Source organism: Eurosta solidaginis, chromosome 3 (assembly GCF_040869045.1).
Source record: "Eurosta solidaginis isolate ZX-2024a chromosome 3, ASM4086904v1, whole genome shotgun sequence".
Classification (NCBI taxonomy): domain Eukaryota; kingdom Metazoa; phylum Arthropoda; class Insecta; order Diptera; family Tephritidae; genus Eurosta; species Eurosta solidaginis.
The window spans coordinates 257894566-257914640 of record NC_090321.1 but is presented as its reverse complement, the minus strand read 5'-3'; the positions used below and the strand labels follow the sequence as shown (position 1 = coordinate 257914640).

The 20075-nt window shown below is 36.1% G+C and overlaps 1 protein-coding gene across 9 annotated transcripts in view; it reads right to left on the bottom strand.

Annotated features, from left to right (window-relative positions):
* pk (prickle) overlaps positions 1-20075 on the bottom strand; it is a 601495-nt gene that overhangs the window by 326484 nt on the left and 254936 nt on the right. Inside the window, exon 2 of one of the 9 annotated variants that reach the window (XM_067776097.1) lies at positions 16990-17030. The exons of the other annotated variants lie outside the window; for them this stretch is intronic. Within the exon in view, the coding sequence (XP_067632198.1) occupies positions 16990-16991 (2 nt within the window). The 5' untranslated portion in view covers positions 16992-17030. The remainder of the gene's footprint in view (positions 1-16989; positions 17031-20075) is intronic. 9 annotated transcript variants of the gene reach the window in all.

Below are 20075 nucleotides of genomic sequence, written 5' to 3'. Positions count from 1 at the left end.
CACGGATGAAAGATGGTGAAGAAGAAACGAATGTCTATTGCCAGCCGAAAAACAATCGATAATTGTACGAGTGGACCGGTGCTCATCTCGTCTTTTGAGATGTTTGAGGCTGCCTTAGACTGCGTAGCGAATAGGAGGCGTTCGCGGAATGGATGGCCACATCCAAAAATGTGGCAAGATTTGATGTTGTCAAATCACTGCAGTGTGGCCGACGAAAAGGTTGGACACATCCCTTTAATTGTGGTAGGAGTGTAGTTTGGAGTGTAAAATGGAGCATAATTGTTGCGTAATTGAGTGGAAATTGGAATGAAATAATAGTAGCAAATATGGAAGCCAAATGTAGCACAATATGGCGCGCAATGTTTGTCAACGAGTGTGGTCTTAAGCGATGTCGAGAGACATTGCTGAGGCGGGCACTCGGCACTCACAGGTCTGTGTGCGGAAAAGGTTGGTCACATCCCTTGATATTAATTGTGATGGAGTTTAATACGGAGCATAATGGGTGCCAAGGTCACTCTGTTTGTCAACGTAGTGCGGCCCTTAAGCAATATCTAAGCAAAACCAGCTCCGTCGTCAACAATGTATTATACATTGTTGTAACACTGCAGGACAGAAAAGGTTGGTCACATTCCTAAATTGCGACAAAACACAATATCTCAATAGAGATATCAAAATCAATGAAAGAGGGACACTGAGACAAGCACGGAACTCGCGGTGGAGTTGCTGTGCAACCGGGTGCCATTACCCGAAAATGGAAGGGGAGGATGGATAGTCCTCCTCGGCCAAACCAAGGCTGGTTGACTTGAACACCCCAGCTCACCGATTGGTACCAACTTGTTGGGCCGAAGATCAACGGACATTGATCTGTGTTTTACACCGGAGGTAGGTCTACGAAGACAGGGACTCCTGTAAGCACTTATCGACTGTCGCATGCCTCATCCAGAGAATATGCAAAACATTTTAATCACCCGAACATCTTAGATGACCTAAATACCAACAAAGGGAATGAGGTAGGGAGTGCATATGTTGCAGAAGATGAAAAAGAACAAGACAATTAGCAGGAACATGAAATTATTAACAAAAAAATTTAACTTTAGTTGAAAACATATTTCTCCCTTTTGTTGAACACCCCCAAAACTTGCGTTGCAATTCCCATTCAGCACGCTAGTTGCACCATTTGTATGCAACCAAATTGTAGATAACAAAAACGGATATAACAAAATAAGAAGCACAAAAAGGAAGAGTATGAAATGTTGAAGATAATGTTAATGGAGGGATAAAACGCAATGGAGGGATAAAACGCGAATAATAAAAATGGGAAATACTTGCGCAGCCTTTGTTGATATCTTTGAGTTTTGCTATGATTTTTGACATTGCTACAAGCCATCTGGGACTTAGTTTCAAAAGAACCAGAACTTTACCAAACCTTAAAAACCGATGCTTTACAGCATCGGCTGATAGCATACATGACTTGAAAGAGTTTGAAATCGTTTAGCAGCTCTATTTTAATACCCAAGATTTGTCCAATTGGTGATGGCGGTTGTCGCCAAGTGCATTATCTCGCCAATCTTTCTCGTAGGTTTCATCGCATACAGTGCTAAGGTACTTTAATGTTTAATTGCTAACAGGATCCTTCAAATGTTCTTTTTTAAATATCTCTTCTGCACCAAATATCAATTACGCATTTCATAGATTTCTACGTATTGGCCGAAGAAGTGATATATCAGGTCTAAGTATCCTCTCCATCATAATCAGTTCAAGAGTTTGCTGGGTGATTTTATAGGCAGCTTTTGAACACCATCGCAAGTTTCGCGCAACGCACTGTTCTCGCCATGAAATAGAAGAACTAAATGACTATTTCAACATCGGGGTGGATAACAGAGGTACTCCTGGTCCCATAATTGATAAGTTTAGCCTCCATGACGAGTCTTACCTTTCAGCGCCAGGTTTAGATATAAAGTTTAGATATAAAGCAATGTATGTACAACCGTATTGAACTCTTTGCGATAATGGGACGACATGCTTCCAAACTTCCACTTCGAACCATCATCTCATAGAAGTCAATACTCACTGCCTCATAAAGCTTTCTTTCAAAACAACATAGAAAGCCAGATGCCAAACAGCTACCGATAGCCAATGACCTAGCAACTTTGCACACCTTCTCTCAAACAACGTAATTAAAACCAGTGGAATATATGAGAGACACCGATGAAGTAATTTTACTACCACAACTCCAAAAAATATTTGTTACAATGAAGCATATGAGGAGGCTTCTTGCAGGAAATTTCCATAAATGTCCTCTAAACTAAAAAAAAACAGTTTCAACACGGTTGAGCTAAAAATCAGTTGGTGTCAGAGTTGGGTCTACATTGCATTTGAAAAGATAGTTTGCGTTATTTCAGGATACCCAGCATCACGAGGCCAGGAAGTGGTACAGCTTATACTAAACCAGATCATGCGCAGCGTGAATAGATGAATGACTGATCACGGTCTACAAACGGCAGCAGATAAAGGGAGATCGTCATCCTTACGAAAAGATGGATCCTCACTATCATTAACATGTCGGTCAGGGGCAAGCAAATAGAAACATGCACTTAAACAAAATATCTGGCAATGCAGCTAATCAGTAAGATTACCTTCTCAGAGCATAACCGAGGAGCCTGCGAAAAAGCTGCGCACACAATATCGAACCTGAGTCGATTAATGGCATTCACAGGATTTATAAACCCATGTTCAAAGAAGCCGCCGGCATGAGCCTGGGATTCTGTACTCTTATACGGCGCAGAAATCTGGGCGTACGCAACGAAACACAGGAAGTACCGAATCGCCCTCAACTCGGGCCAATTCTGAGCGCTTTTGCGAGTAGCTTCGGTTTACCGCACGATCTCGGCAGACGCTGTCCTGGTCGTTGCAGGAACCATACCGATATATCTTCTCGCTGAAGAAAGAAGCGCAATATTCGACAGCCGAGCAAAAGTGATGAGAGATGCTTTTGCCATACAGGCGCGAGAAAAATTGATCCGACAGTGGCAACAAAAGTTGAGTGTCAGGGAACTAGTCCCTGAATTTAACCCTTGGCTGAAGCGACCACATTGAGAGGTCGAATTTTACTTCACCCAATTTTTTTTTACCAGACATGGTTACTTCTGTAAAGATCTCAACATGATAGGTAAGGTTGAACACCAGACCTGCATATAATGCAAAACCTTCGCTCAGCATCCAAGGACGATAGAAAATATACATGGCGAATTATCCCGAGGGTTCGTGCAGGGATTAGCCGCAAGAGGACTAAAAGAATCCAACATGTGGAAATGAGCTAAGCACGGACACGCGACGATTCCGGACTATATGACGTAGGGACAATTAAACGGAATAATAACCGACCTAACATCGAAAACCGACCACATCACAGCAGTTTTGGACCTCCAGGTTCAGATATCCTTCAAGGGAGGAATGGGAGGAAGGCGTAGACAGTGGCAGGGGCTTTACAATCTACATCGACGGCTGGAAAAAGAACTGGAGCTGGGATGTACTCAACACATCTACAGTTAATCCAATCATTTCGACTTCCTGACGCATGCAGTGTATTCCAGGCCGAGGTCTATGCCATAGACAGAGAAGCAAAGCTGCTTCAAGATAGTATGGTCTCCGACACCTAAGTAACAATATTTGTTGACAGCCAAGCCGCCTTAAGAGCATTAGAGTCCAACATGACAAAATCGGATATCGTGCGGAGGTGTAGAGCCTCTCTGCCTTTTATAAGTCATCTCAATGTCTCCCTTTGATGGGTCCCTCGGCACAGTGGTATTGAAAGGAATGAACTCGCAAATGATATGGCTAGGAAAGGTTCCGATTTGCACATAAATGAGGTGGACAGCTCCGTCCGACCTCCGCTGAGTTATCTCCAGGGGAGAATCAATGAATATTAGAATAGGGCAACGGACTTGCAATGGAACAAAAGGGTTAACTGCGAAGTCTCAAGGTCCTTACTTCCATGCTTGGATAGGAAAGACACCTTTCCTTCTCGAACTAAACAAATATGCGGTGAAGGAAATTGCGGGTGTCATCACAGGTCATTGTGCTAATGCACCAATGCTCCGACGGTGGCGAATACCAACAAACTCCCTCTGCAGAAGCTTTCAGGATGAGGAGGAAGAGGAGGCGACCTACCACTTTCTCTGCCAATGTCCACCGCTGTGTGTGTAGCTAATATGCAGTCAAACCAACTATTTAGGAGCTAACTCTTTAATCCCAAGCCAACTTGTCGGTCAACTGTCTCTCTTTTTCCTATGCGTTTGAAAGAAATATATTTCGGAGGTATATTATGAAACTAATTCAAATGTGCACAATCATTATAATGCACACCTTGGGAAGCGGTATGCCGTCTAGGGAAATGCAGGGTGTAGGCGTCACTTTATTGTAGCACGATATTATCGATTTATTATCGAAGTGTTATAAATTTTATATCGATTATAAAGGTTGTAAATAGGAGACCGAATTAAATCGAGGAGTTATCGGTTTCATATCGAAAAGTAAAAGATTTTTTTGCAAATGTACAAAAAAGTTAAAGATTTAAAAGTTGTCCATTATTTATCCAAAATGATATAGTATATATGGAAAAGTTATCGACTTTTTATTGATAAATTATCGATTTAATATCGAAGTTATGGATTTATTAACGAATCGTTACTAAATTGTTATCGACATATTATCGATTTCTTAGCGATGACTCATAGGTTCGTTATGAAATAGGTAACGATAAGACGGTAAACGATAACACAATTGTGACTCTGCGATAACAGGTCAATAAGAAACTAGTAATAAGCCGATGATGGGGGTATAACAAGCCGATAACACACCGTTAACCCACGATTATAATCTTGACTTGACAGGCCGGCTGCACGGCCGTTGTGAACGAATTTGGTAATTAAAGTTTAAGTAACTCCCCGATAAGCTACAAACTTGAAACTTGGAATATAGTTCAGAACCCGATGACAATGCAATAACATGAAAACTCCGATAGGTGGCTCATGGATCGAAATATTTCAAAAAATCGTATTTGTGGTCCGATTTGGCTCATATTTGGAACACATTTTACGTACATGAGTAGAAAGCGACATATGAAAAAAAATCGCCGCCAGGTGGCGCATGGATCGAAATACTAACAAAATTTTATTCTGTGATCCGATTTGGTACATATTTGGAACATATAATACATACAGGAATATAAAAAAATCGCCGCCAGGTGGCGCATGGATCGAAATATTTAAAAAAATCGTATTTTGTCTTCCGATTAGGCTCATATTTGGAACACATATTACGTACATGAATAGAAAGCGACATATGAAACAAAATCGCCGCCAGGTGGCGCAAGGATCGAGATATTCAAAAAATCGTATTTGTGGTCCGATTTGGTCCATATTTGGAACACATAATACATACATGAATAGAAAGCGACCTATGATGTCCGATTTGGCTAACATTTGGAACAAATATTGCATACAGTCCAGTAGAAGTGACATCAAAATATTTTGGAGTTCGAGGAGGGACAATCATACGTGGCGCAGAGTCGAGTAAAGACTTTGGAAGGACTATGTATTGAGGACTTAGATCGTAACAAATTGTGAGGAATGAGTCCTTGTAATAATGAGTCACTACATGAACTAAATAGAATGAGAAATAATAGGCAATTAAATAAAAACTACAAACTTGAAAATAATATAATTAAAAAATATTTTTAAGTTAAACGGTTTTATTGAAAACAATACTTACATGAAGTTATAATAATACTAAAAGCTAGAAAATAATTAGGTAGGTCGTAGGTACTAGTCATCACACTACTCATCAATCTAGGGCGTTGATCAGACAATTAAATAAAAGCGTTGGACGCATCAAATTTTCTATTGATAGTCATATGTAAGACCAACTGAACCTTAATAAGGTTATGCTACGCCTCGCATTTTTTAAAATTTCACGCGCCCAATGCTTTTGTTTAATTGTCTGATCAACGCCCTAGATTGATGAGTAGTGTGATGACTAGTACCTACGACCTACCTAATTATTTTCTAGCTTTTAGTATTATTATAACTTCATGTAAGTATTGTTTTCAATAAAACTGTTTTACTTAAAATTTTTTTAAATTATTTTATTAAATGGGTTGTTTGATAAATAAGCCAAATACGGCAGCTAAGAGAAGTGATTTTGTTGAGTTTGCCGTAAAATAATACATTTAAGACGGTCAGTGTGTCAAGTGCAAAATGAATGAATGCATCGAAAGGGATGTTCTGAGCTATACCACAGCATCTATAGAATCCGTTTCTACCTCACACGGCCGCCCCCATCACTACTATCTACGAAGGTTATGCCACGCACCAGCCCCTTCTCCCTCTCCTCTTTCCGGCACCAGTACACGAGGACAGGTCACTATGTGCACCGTTGCCAATGCAGAATATAAAGGTTTGCGCAATCTTCCCTGTCTCGGGCGATGCTACTTTCCTCGATGTTCTGGACTATAATCCCCCGATGGGGTGATGCATATTTTGAAATAATAAAAAACTACAGCCCCTTGTTACTTGCCGTTCCGGTGGCTCGCTCCCTTCTCTACTCATAACCAAAACCGCATTAGTTTAGGCGTTTTAAATGCAGATCATAAAATGCGGCATTCCAGCCTGCAAGATCACAGCAGGGAAGAAATTTTGCCAGAACTAATAGACGGCAGGACGGTCCGCACAGTGAGCGGAAGGAAATTGTTATAGCTAGACAGATATTCGAAAATTCAGCGAAGGACCCAAGTGCACCAGTTGACAGCTGTCTTACTATAATCCTCTTACTGGAACGGTAGGCCGATTTCATCCATCCGAATGCTGCAAATGTTGGCGAGAGAAATTGATGTCGCGCACCGGAAAACCTCTGGAAAAACACAGACCGGAAAATGGGAGGACCATCTAAAGAACTGTAACCTCTCTACCGATGTTGGTAAGTAAAGTACCCCTCAAACCCGACGAAGCACAGTTATAAAATATCTATCGTTGTTGTTGTTGTTGTAGCGATAAAGTCGCTCCCCGAAGGCTTTGGGGAGTGTTATCGATGTGATGGTCCTTTGCCGGATACAGATTCGGTACGCTCCGGTAACACAACACCATTAAGGTGCTAGCCCGACCATCTCGGTAACGATTTATATGGCCACATTAAACCTTCAGGCCATCCCTCCCTCCCCACCACCAAGTTCCATGAGGAGCTTGGGGTCGCCAAAGCCTCGTCTGTTAGTGAAACAGGATTCGCCGCAGATAGGTGAGGTTGAAAATTGGTTTTGGAGAAACTGTATATTGCGCTGGCAACCTGAGGGGTTGCGCTACACAGCCCCTTGAATCTGGTATTTTAGTCGCCTCTTACAATATCTATCGTCTTTGATTATAATGTGCTGTCGAATGGCAACAAATGCGAGTGTGCCTTCTACCGACAATACGGTTGCAAAATCTAGATGGATGGCTAATACACATAAACACGGCGCGTTTCCTAGTACCATCCCGATAAAGAAATTCACGCTTAGCCATTAAAATCAATACTTTCGGAAGGGACTGCCTTGCCGATGCTAAAAAAAAACTGGGCAATGAGGTACGCAGTTACTTAGCTCTTGTTTTCAAATTATCCCTGTATATCTTTAGGATCCCTGTAAAATGGATAATGGGATGCGTCGTACCGCCACTAGAGCCTGGGAAACCAGTGGCCAACACACTTGAAGCCGTCCTCATTTTTCGCAAGCTTTTAATCACCGACTGCCCGTAAAAGGGATTGTGGGAAACTTGAAAAATACATTTTTGTTTGAATTAAATTTAACAATAATTATTTTTTTTTTTTCTGCCACGAGCATTTGTTTCCGAACCAAAATGAATTGATATTGATATTCACTCTGGTGGCATGAAATGTCATTATTCCCGCTAAAGTCAAATGGTTAAGATGGCTGCCTACGTAAAAGAGTCATTTTACCTCATATTCTTATACCATGATTGTACACTTGTTTCATATTACTTGGCAGTGTACATTTGCTATTTCGTTATTGGTTTGTAACAAAAAACACTGAGCATTAATTCTTCTTTCCCTTCCACAACTGTTCTTTTTAATCAACCAGCCGCACATCCGTCACAACAAAACTCAGGCGCACCTGAATGCAACTGTATCCTGCCGTCTAATGAATTCACTTGCATTGTTGCAACAATTATTGCACTAAAAACAATTCAAAACAATTGTTGCATTATCTGCAGCGACGGCAGCCAACCACATTTGGTCATTCATTAAGTCTGTTTTTGTTGCCAATAAAAGTGAATTCATTTAACGCACAAATATGGCTTCGTATTACATGTGTATAATTAAAACTGCAGTCACAACAGAACAAAACAAAAAAAAAACACAAACTCTCCAAACAAAGCTCACATGAACTCAACAGCTAAGCGTCGGCCTACATCTAAGTAATTATTTATTCAAATTCCACACTTTTTCAAGGTAATAAATTGGCCTTAGAAAGAAAATTCTAACAAAGTACTATGTATGTACAAGTACGGCAAAGAGCGTTTGCACATGCGCACTTTTTAACGTTTTCACATTGCAGTCGTGCGTCTAATAACAAAACTCAGTAGCTTGTTTGCCGGCAATTAAGTGCAAAAATAACAACTCCGCACGGAATAATCCCAAATGTGATGATTTATTGGAAAAATGTGTAAGCCTCGATCTCGGCAATTGTTTATTGCTGTTATTGTTGGTTTTAATAATACAGTTACAATGTTCCTCATAATTCTATATTTGTATTGCGGTTTTCCAAATGTGTTGACATATTAAGTGCATTTAATGAGTAAAAATTATGGATGTCATCGAATGCAACTGTCACTTAAGTTAATCATAAGGTGTTGTCTAGTTTATAAAATTTTGTCGCCATGAGCATATGTATGTATTCAAAATTTTAACTTTTTGGTTAATTATTGAGCTCAAGGCCGTATAAATAAAACACCATATATTTTGTGAAATTATAATTATATAATTGTTCGATATTTCGGTGTCAATCTGAAACCATCCTCAGGATCGATCATTCATTTGTTCCTGAGGATGGTTTCAGATTGAAACCGAAATATCAAACAATTATATAATTATAATACCACACCTTGCGGCCTTGAGCTCAATAATTAGCCAAACAGTTAACATACACTTATAAGGCTATTAACAAAATACAAATATATTTAACATTTTTACCAATATGCATACGCCATGACGCTGTGTTGGTAAGAGCATGTTCGCAGTTTGAAGGAAATATGGAGGCAGAGGTAGCAAACATCAAATGTCTATTTTTTTGCTGATAAACAACAAAGCACGTGATAAAGTATTCAGGTTTATGTTCTTAGGTTTTTGTTCATTTTAGTATGACAATATTATGACAAACAAATTTGACAAAATTATACAAAGAAATAAAACAAAATAAAATTTAATTAAATTAAATAATGTAAGATAAAATAACATATTATAAAAAAATAGAGTTAAAAAAACAAAAACAAAATAAAATAGAATAAAATTAAAGGAAAAGAAAAAAATTAAATTAAATTTAAATAAATACAAATAACCTTAATAATATTAAATTATAGAAATTAAAAAAATTAAAATATTAAAAAGAAATAAAATAAAATAAAATAAAATAAAACAAAGTAAAATAAAATAAAATAATATAAAATAAATAGAAGCAAAATAAAATAAATTTAAACAAACTTAAAATTCAAATAAATTAGTGAAATAAAATAAAATAAAACAAAATAAAATAAAGTTTAAAAAACAAAAAAAAAATAAAATATAAAACATAATAAAATTTAAAATAAAATAAAATAAAATAAAATAAAATAAAATAAAATAAATTAAAACAAAACAAAATAAAATAAAATAAAGTTAAAAAACAAACAGAAAAAAGTAAAAGAAATAAAAATAAAATAGACCAAAATAAAATAAAATAAAATAAATAAAAAAATTGAATAAAATAAAATAAATAAAAGAAAAAATAAAAAAACTTAATAAAAATAAAATAAAATAAAATAAAGAAAAATAAAATAAAATAAATCAAAACAAAATAAAATAAAGCAAAATAAAATAAAATGTAAAACATAATAAAATTTAAAATAAATAAAATATAATAAAGTAATGTAAAATAAAATAAAATAAGATAAAATAAAATAATACAAAATAAAATTAAATACAATAAAATAAAATAGAATCATTTCAAGTTAAGTATAAAATAAAATAAAAAAAAATTAAAAATAAATTTAATTTAATTAAATTAAAGTGTATATTATTATTTAAGTTTTCTATAATTAAATTTATTTTAAATTAAATTTTATATAATTAAATTTGTTTAATTTATTTTATTTTAGGATTGCGGGTTCGACCGTGCTTAAGGCCTAACAATAATTTTTTTAAAAAAGAAAATTAAGAAAAATAAAATAAAATATATCAAAACAAAATAAAATAAAGCAAAATAAAATAAAATGTAAAACATAATAATATTTAAAATAAATAAAATATAATAAAGTAATGTAAAATAAAATAAAATAAGATAAAATAAAATAAGACAAAATAAAATTAAATACAATAAAATAAAATAGAATCATTTCAAGTTAAGTATAAAATAAAATAAAAAAAAAATTAAAAATAAATTTAATTTAATTAAATTAAAGTGTATATTATTATTTAAGTTTTCTATAATTAAATTTATTTTAAATTAAATTATATATAATTAAATTTGTTTAATTTATTTTATTTTAGGATTGCGGGTTCGACCGTGCTTAAGGCCTAACAATAATTGTTTTATCAATATTATTGTTACGATGATTTTTTTCTTAATTTAAAATTTTTTATAAATAAGTATAGAAGAAAAATGTTACACAGCTGCGATAGCTCGTTGTATAGATCCATTTCGGGAACTGCTAAATTCCTTCATAGGCGCAGCTGCTATAACTATTCAGCAATCACAGCGGTTGTTTGTCTTCATTATTTCTATTTCTATTCTGTGCCTTGCCAATTGATTTTCACAGCGCTGCGACTTCTGTTGCAGAAACGATGTGAACATAGACTTTTTTTATACTCAGTTGAGCAGACCTCACAGAGTATATTAAGTTTGATTGGATAACGGTTGGTTGTACATATATAAAGGAATCGAGATAGATATAGACTTCCATATATCAAAATAATCAGGATCGAAAAAAAATTTGATTGAGCCATGTCCGTCCGTCCGTCCGTCCGTTAACACGATAACTTGAGTAAATTTTGAGGTATCTTGATGAAATTTGGTATGTAGGTTCCTGAGCACTCATCTCAGATCGCTATTTAAAATGAACGATATCGGACTATAACCACGCCCACTTTTTCGATATCGAAAATTTCGAAAAACCGAAAAAGTGCGATAATTCATTACAAAAGACCGATAAAGCGACGAAACTTGGTAGATGAGTTGAACTTATGACGCAAAATATAAAATTAGTAAAATTTTGGACAATGGGCGTGGCACCGCCCACTTTTTAAAGAAGGTAATTTAAAACTTTTGCAAGCTGTAATTTGGCAGTCGTTGAAGATATCATGATGAAATTTGGCAGGAACGTTACTCTTATTACTGCATGTACGCTTAATAAAAATTTGCAAAATCGGAGAAGGACCACGCCCACTTTAAAAAAAAAAAAATTTTTAAAGTAAAATTTTAACAAAAAATTTAATATCTTTACAGTATATAAGTAAATTATGTCAAGATTCAACTCCAGTAATGACATGGTGCAACAAAATACAAAAATAAAAGAAAATTTAAAAATGGGCGTGGCTCCGCCCTTTTTCATTTAATTTGTCTAGGATACTTTTAATGCCATAAATCGAACAAAAATTAACCAATCCTTTTGAAATTTGGTAGGGGCATAGATTTTATGGCGATAACTGTTTTCTGTGAAAATGGGCGAAATCGGTTGATGCCACGCCCAGTTTTTATACACAGTCGTCCGTCTGTCCTTCCGCATGGCCGTTAACACGATAACTTGAGCAAAAATCGATATATCTTTACTAAACTCAGTTCACGTACTTATCTGAACCCACCTTACCTTGGTATGAAAAATGAACGAAATCCGACTATGACCACGCCCACTTTTTCGATATCGAAAATTGCGAAAAATGAAAAAAATGCCATAATTCTATACCAAATACGAAAAAAGGGATGAAACATGGTAAGGTAATTGGATTGTTTTATTGACGCGAAATATAACTTTAGAAAAAACTTTATAAAATGGTTGTGACACCTACCATATTAAGTAGAAGAAAATGAAAAAGTTCTGCAGGGCGAAATAAAACACCCTTAAAATCTTGCCAGGTATTACATATATAAATAAATTAGCGGTATCCAACCGATAATGTTCTGGGTCACCCTAGTCCACATTTTGGTCGATATCTGGAAAACGCCTTCACATATACAACTACCACCACTCCCTTTTAAAACTCTCATTAATACCTTTAATTTGATACCCATATCGTACAAACTCATTCTAGAGTCACCCCTGGTCCACCTTTATGGCGATATCTCGAAAAGGCGTCCACCTATAGAACTAAGCCCCACACCCTTTTAAAATACTCATTATCACCTTTCTTTTGATGTCCATATTGTACAAACAAATTCTAGGGTCACCCCTGGTCCACCTTTATGGCGATATCTCGAAAATGCGACCACCTATACAACAACCACCACTCCCTTTTAAAACCCTCATTAATACCTTTAATTTGATAACAATATCGTACAAACACATTCTAGAGTCACCCCTGGTCCACCTTTGTGGCGATATTCCGAAAAGGTGTCCACCTATAGAACTAAGCCCCACACCCTTTTAAAATACTCATTAACAACTTTCTTTTGATACCCATATTGTACAAAAAAATTCTAGGGTCACCCCTGGTCCACCTTTATGGCGATATCTCGAAACGGCGTCCACCTATGGAACTAAGGATTACTCCCTTTTAAAATACTCATTAATACCTTTAATTTGATATCCATATCGTACAAACGCATTCTAGAGTCACCCCTGGTCCACATTTATGGCGATATTTCGAAAAGGCGACCACCTATAGAACTAAGGCCCACTCCCTTTTAAAATACTCATTAACACCACTCGTTTGATGCCCATATTGTACAAACAAATTCTAGGGTCACCCCTGGTCCACCTTTATGGCGATATCTCGAAACGGCGTCCACCTATGGAACTAAGGATTACTCCCTTTTAAAATACTCATTAACACCTTTCATTTGATACCCATATCGTACAAACGCATTCTAGAGTCACCCCTGGTCCACATTTATGGCGATATTTCGAAAAGGCGACCACCTATAGAACTAAGGCCCACTCCCTTTTAAAATACTCATTAACACCACTCGTTTGATGCCCATATTGTACAAACAAATTCTAGGGTCAACCCTGACCCACCTTTATGGCTATATCCCTAAATGGCGTCCACCTATAGAACTATGGCGCACTCCCTCATAAAATACTCTTTAATGCCTTTCATTTGATACACATGTCATACAAACACATTCCAGGGTTTCCCTCGGTTCATTTTCCTACATGGTTATTTTCCCTTATGTTGTCACCATAGCTCTCAACTGAGTATGTAATGTTCGGTTACACCCGAACTTAACCTTCCTTACTTGTTATTTTATATAATTAATTTTTAATTAATTTACGTTAGTCTAATTAAATTTTTTGTTTTTGTATTTGTTTTTGTAATTTAGAGTTAATTGATTCTTTTTTTTCATTTTATTGTGTTTCTTTTTTTTATTTTATTATGTTTTTTTTTATATTATTTTATTATTTATTTTTTTAAATTTTATTTCATTACAATTTATTTCATTGTACCAAACAAATCTGCTTCATTTAGATATGACTAGCAGACCCGGCAGACGTTGTTCAGCCCTAAATTTGGTCTATCTGCATACATTTTAATAAGCTTTTTCCGTCTAACTCTGCCCTACCCCTCTACACTTTTTCCTAATCTTTTTATTCACTCCTCCCTCCGTCTTTTTCGCTTCATCTACTCCATCTTCGTCTTATTCTATCTCTTTAAGGGTCTCCTTCTCTCTTTTCTCTTCTCCCAATTTTTTCTCATTCTTCTTCATCTCTTACTGCCAGTCCCAGAGGGTGGTATGTATTTTGTTCAAGTCCCATTCCGAGTCTCAGTCTCAGTCCCAGTCCTAGTCCTAACCCCAGTCCCAGTCCGTCTCTGGTATACTTCCCGAAAAAACGCATCGTAAATACTAATATAGGCAAATTTATATACGAAATTTTAGGCAAATCGAAAAGGACGTATGTAAATAGGTATGTGGGTATTATTAATTCTTGTCTTTATTTCGGCTTCGCATGCATATTTATCATGTTTGCCTGGTTGATGGGACTAAATCGAATATCACAATGAACTTTAGAGCTTTCAGCAACAGCTTTCATTTGATATCCATAATACACACACATTCTAGGGGTATCCGGGTCCATGTTTTGCCCTATATCTCGAGACCGTAGTCACCCAGCGGTGTAAAACTTCCTCTGTACTAAAGCATACATCAACAGCTTCAATTTGATACCCATAATGTAAAAACATATTCTAGGTGTATCCTGGTCCACGTTTTAGCCTATATCTCGAGACCCTAGCCTCCCAGTTGTATGAAAACTACCCTGTACTAAAGCACTCATGAACAGCTTTTATTTGTTATCCATATTGTACAGACACTTTCTGGGGGTACCCAGGTCCACGTTTTGGGCTATATATCGAGACCCTAGCCTCCCAGGGGTATGAAAATTATTCTGTACTATAGCACTCATCAACAGCTTTCATTTGATAACCATATTGTATAAACATATTCTAGGGGTACCCGGGTCCACGTTTTGATCTCAAGACCCTAGGCACGTAGCGAAAAAAAGGTAGACGTTGGCCGATTATGAGACCTACGCAATATGTTCACAAAATTTCATGAGAATCGGTTCAGCCGTTTCGGAGCAGTTAAGCCTCTAACACCGTGACATAAGAATTTTATATATTAGATAATACAGCCGCTCCTATATGCGGATCCTTGAGCACGCGAGCGCAAGACATATAAAACGTGATCAAACCGTTTCCTTCTGCGACCAGTACTTCCGATATCTGCTGTTGCTGACGAAGCTTACTGTTCTCTCTTTTGAGGGTTGAGCAATTTAATGAGTTAATATCGTAAGACTTTCACATGATAGTAGAAATTAGAAGCCGCCTCCCTTAAACCCACACCATTTATGCTTCATTAATTATATGCAAATTATGAAACCTCCTTGTAGCTACCAAACATATTGGGACGTCTACCATGTAAGTAGCGAGTGCTGAGCCTCTTTGGCAACTCATGGACTTCACGTTAACCTCCGTCCAGTAAGCGCACTTTTTCTAGTTTTTCTGTTGCTAAGCGGACGCCGTGGTGTAATTGTAGGGTGCTGCGCCTAACTCAACGAAGTTCTTGGAAAACTTTTTTCTTATTGAAACATCTTTTTCTAAATTTTTAATTCAAAAAATTCTAAAAGACCAAGTTTTTCTAAGTGGTATCGTCCCTCGGCAGTGGTTTGGCAAACACTCTGAGTGTATTTCGGCTACGAAAAGCTTCTCGGCGTAAAAGATGTAGGTCCCTTCCCGCCAATTTGTTCGAGAAATATATTTAGAGCATGATGACATGTGGAAGCGAAACTTGGCCTTAGTCTTCTCGGAGGTAAGTATATCCAAGTGTTCCTTTGTCGTGTTTACAATTCGGCCCTGAAAGAGACTACAGTAATTTGGGTGGTTGCAGGATCTGATTATTTGGATCGGCACAATATACATCAGATATGGCCAACTATTTCAATTGGGGGGTGACAGACTTCCAAAGTCTAAGAGAAAAAAGTTCTCCGAAAGATCTATGGATTTCGACGTTATGCCAACTAGCTGTAGGATAGGTAGGGCATCATCATAATTCATCATTATCAATAGAGCTTGATTTGGTGTCACTTATTGTTGTCAAACGTTGCAAAGTAAAAGATGAATAGTCCCTTTCTACATTTACTAGACGGCAAAGTTTTGGCTTCCGTGTCAACGTTGGGTTGGTTGTTTGCTGTGATACCCAGCCAAGATCCCAAGTGACACTCTCTGCGCTATTTTGATGCACATTTTCCAGGAAACTGTGTGCTTACTCAAACCATTTAGTTAGATAAATAAACGTATTGATTCCTTTAAGGAGCATTTCGACAACGTCCGTGGTTCGGGCAGCACAAAACTGCTTTGATTTCGGAATCTCATTTTCGCTAAGGTGGCCACTTGAAAGCGAAATGGTGACTGTCTCCTTACAACTGTCCTACTACAGCTCCTGAATATGTCGATGGAGGTAATATTTCCGCTTCTTCCCGCGTGTAGGCCAATGGCCAGTGGCCTGTAATAGTGAATGTGATCTCTTCCACGAACCCCTTGAGAAGAAACCCTATTATTATCTGGTTAAAGTCAAGCCATGTTTGCTCTGTGCTTTTGCAAATATATGACGAGTACCAATGACGGCGTGTGAGCTCCTTCAGAGTAGTAAGAAAGAAACTCTTAATTGATGGAAGTGGTCAGCGCATCGTTATTGCCTCAGAGGTGTTCAACGATGCACCGGCCTTTGACAGTTCATCCGCTTTTTAACTGCTGTCAATGTTTTTGTTACCGTATATACAAGTGAGTCTGATAGGTCTAATGTTTGCTGATACGCATAACATTTAGCAACGGTTTTGGAGAACGTTTTTGGTGATTCTAACGTATTGAGCGCTGCTGGATAATAAAAAGGTACCATGTGACATACTTGTTGCCATGAAGTGAGATATTTGTAGAAAATATGGCAGTCAGACTACTTACATTCCATAGCATTTTCTTTGGCATTCTTACACATTAATAAGCTAAGATTAGCACCAGATTATACATCATACATACATAGTCAACGCTGAGCCATCCAAGATTTTTTTGCAACGTACCTGAAAAGGAAAAATATTATTTTGAATTAGGTATGATGGTAACAATAAGGATCGTTTAAAAATATAAAAATACATTATATATATATAGCAACCAACCAAAAAAAGAAATGAAAGATTATATATATTTTTTATGAAATGAATGTATTTTATTTCAAAATTATTAATGTCAATCCAAAACATTTGGATATACAATAGTTTTAGTTTGCCCATTGGAAGCGAGCACAAACAAATAATTTGCAGTTCCAACTCTTGAGCAGGCCACGTATAGCTGTCCATGTGAAAAGCACGGATCCTCCAAATTTGATCCGCATATTTGAAACGTTTGTCCTTGTGCCTTATTGATGGACATGACAAATGATAGACGCACTGGGAATTGCAAACGCTTAAATTCAAATGTCATGTCTGCTCGAATCAGTGGAATATGTGGTATGAGTACAATTTCATTTTTCGCTGTTCCGGTCAATATTGTCGCTTCAATTAAATTCGCCATCAATTTTTTTACTACTAATCTTGTGCCATTGCACAGTTTTGGTGCATTTAAATTCCGCAGTAAAATAATTGATGAGCCAACCTTTAAATTCAAATAATGCGATGGCATACCAGGTGGTTCCAATGAATTCAAAAATTCAATTGGATAATTCACTACATGATCTGCATTCATTGCGCTATCAACAGATTTATATGATGTCACTGCACCTGGCAATGTGTCTTGAATAACCATCATCTCTCCTTCCTGTATCTTTCCTAAAAATTTCAAGGCAATCTTTCGAGCCGTTCTCGAGTTATGGAGTGACAATCAAAATGTACACTTCTTTTTATATATATAGAAGATAGGAGAAGCAAATTATGCATTCTGGAGTAAAAACTACAGGCATAGGTATATGTGCGAAAAACAATAGTTAGTATACATTTGTTAGGACCTCTATTCTATAAAAATTATGCTATATTTTAATTAAGACAAAATGCTACTAATTTACAAAACTCAACTAAATCGCATTACGAATATTATATTTTAGAATAAACCGGTTTTTGGTTCACTTCCCAGAAGAAAAACAAGTAAGGACGGGACTGTCTTCGGCTGTGCCGAAGACTTCATACCTTTCATGAATGGGGCTGAACAATAATCTTATCCCGTTCGTAATCTCCGAATAATCGAAAGTATAAGATAAGAAATATATAGTGAACAGATCTACATACCTAAACGATTTTTAAGATAAATATAAAATAAAAAATAGGTAGGTTCTTTGTGTGAGGTTGCAAAGCTTCACGTTTTTTGTGGTCTGCATGCAAAAACTATGACTACGAATCACGTATTTCAAAAAATATGACGTAAACGTAACTATTTGATGAAATTTGATGAATTTTGAAGCTTCTAGCCGTAAAAAAGGGGCAAAAATGACAGTTTATATGAAGTATATAATATATATACCACCGATCTCTATGATTTTTCAGACAATATATGCTATATACGTAAGCATTTGGTGAAATTTGAAGCTTCTAGCTGTTAAAATGGGGCCAAAGTCGCAAAAAAAATATATATATACTATATATACCATCATATATATATTATATATATCACCGATCTCTATGATTTTTTGACACAACAATACATACTATATACGTAAGCAATCGCTGAAATTTGAAGATTATAGCTATTAAAATGGGGTAGAAATTGCGAAAAGTTTCTTATCTGAAGAATCTGTTGTATGAGATATATACTATATATACAACCGTTCTCTATGATTTTTTCAGACAACAATATATGCTATATACGTAAGCAATCGGTGAAATTTGAAGCTTATAGCTGTTAAAATGGGGTAGAAATTGCGAAAAGTTTCTTATCTGAACAATCCGTTGTATGAGATATATACTATATATACAACCGTTCTCTATGATTTTTTCAGACAACAATATATGCTATATACGTAAGCAATCGATGAAATTTGAAGCTTATAGCTGTTAAAATGGGGTAGAAATTGCGAAAAGTTTCTTATCTGCACAATCCGTTGTATGAGATATATACTATATATACAACCGATCTCTATGATTTTTTCAGACAATAATATATGCTATATACGTAAGCAATCGGTGAAATTTGAAGCTTATAGCTATTAAAATGGGGTAGAAATTGCGAAAAGTTTCTTATCTGAACAATCGGTTGCATGAGATATATACTATATATACAACCGATCTCTATGATTTTTTCAGAAAACAATATATGCTATATACGTAAGTATTCGGTGAAATTTGAAGCTTATAGCTGTTAAAATGAGGCTAAAATTTGCGAAAATATATATATACCACCATATATATACTATATATACCACCGATCTTTATGATTTTTTCAGACAACAATACATGCTATATACGTAAGCATTCGTTGAAATTTGAAGCCTCTAGCTCTTAAAATAGGGCAGTAATTACGAAAAGTTCCTTATCTGAACAATCGGTTGTGGGGGATATATACTATATATACGACCGATCTCATAAATTTTTTCAGGCAACAATATGTGCAATATACGAAAGTATATGGTGAAGTTTGAAGCTTCAATCTCTTAAATTGGGTAAGATATTACAAAAATCCTCTTTTTCTGAAAAATCGGTTGTATGGAGGATATATGCTATAGTGGTCCGATCCGGTCGGTTCCGACAAATGTCTAATCGGACACCCAAATACACCCGCTCACCAAATTTTATCAAGATAGCTCAAAAATTGAGGGACTAGTTTGCATACAAACAGACAGACGGACAGACGGACAGACGGACATGGCTAAATCAACTCAGCTCTTCAACCTGATTATTTCGGTATACTTAATGGTGGGTCTATCTATTTTCCTTTAAGTACTTACAATTTTCGTTTTCTTGACGAAATTAATATACCATTTCATTTTCATGAAAGGTATAAATATATATATATACTATATATATATACTATATATACCATCATATATATATTATATATATCACCGATCTCTATGATTTTTTGATACAACAATACATACTATATACGTAAGAAATCGGTGAAATTTGAAGCTTATAGCTGTT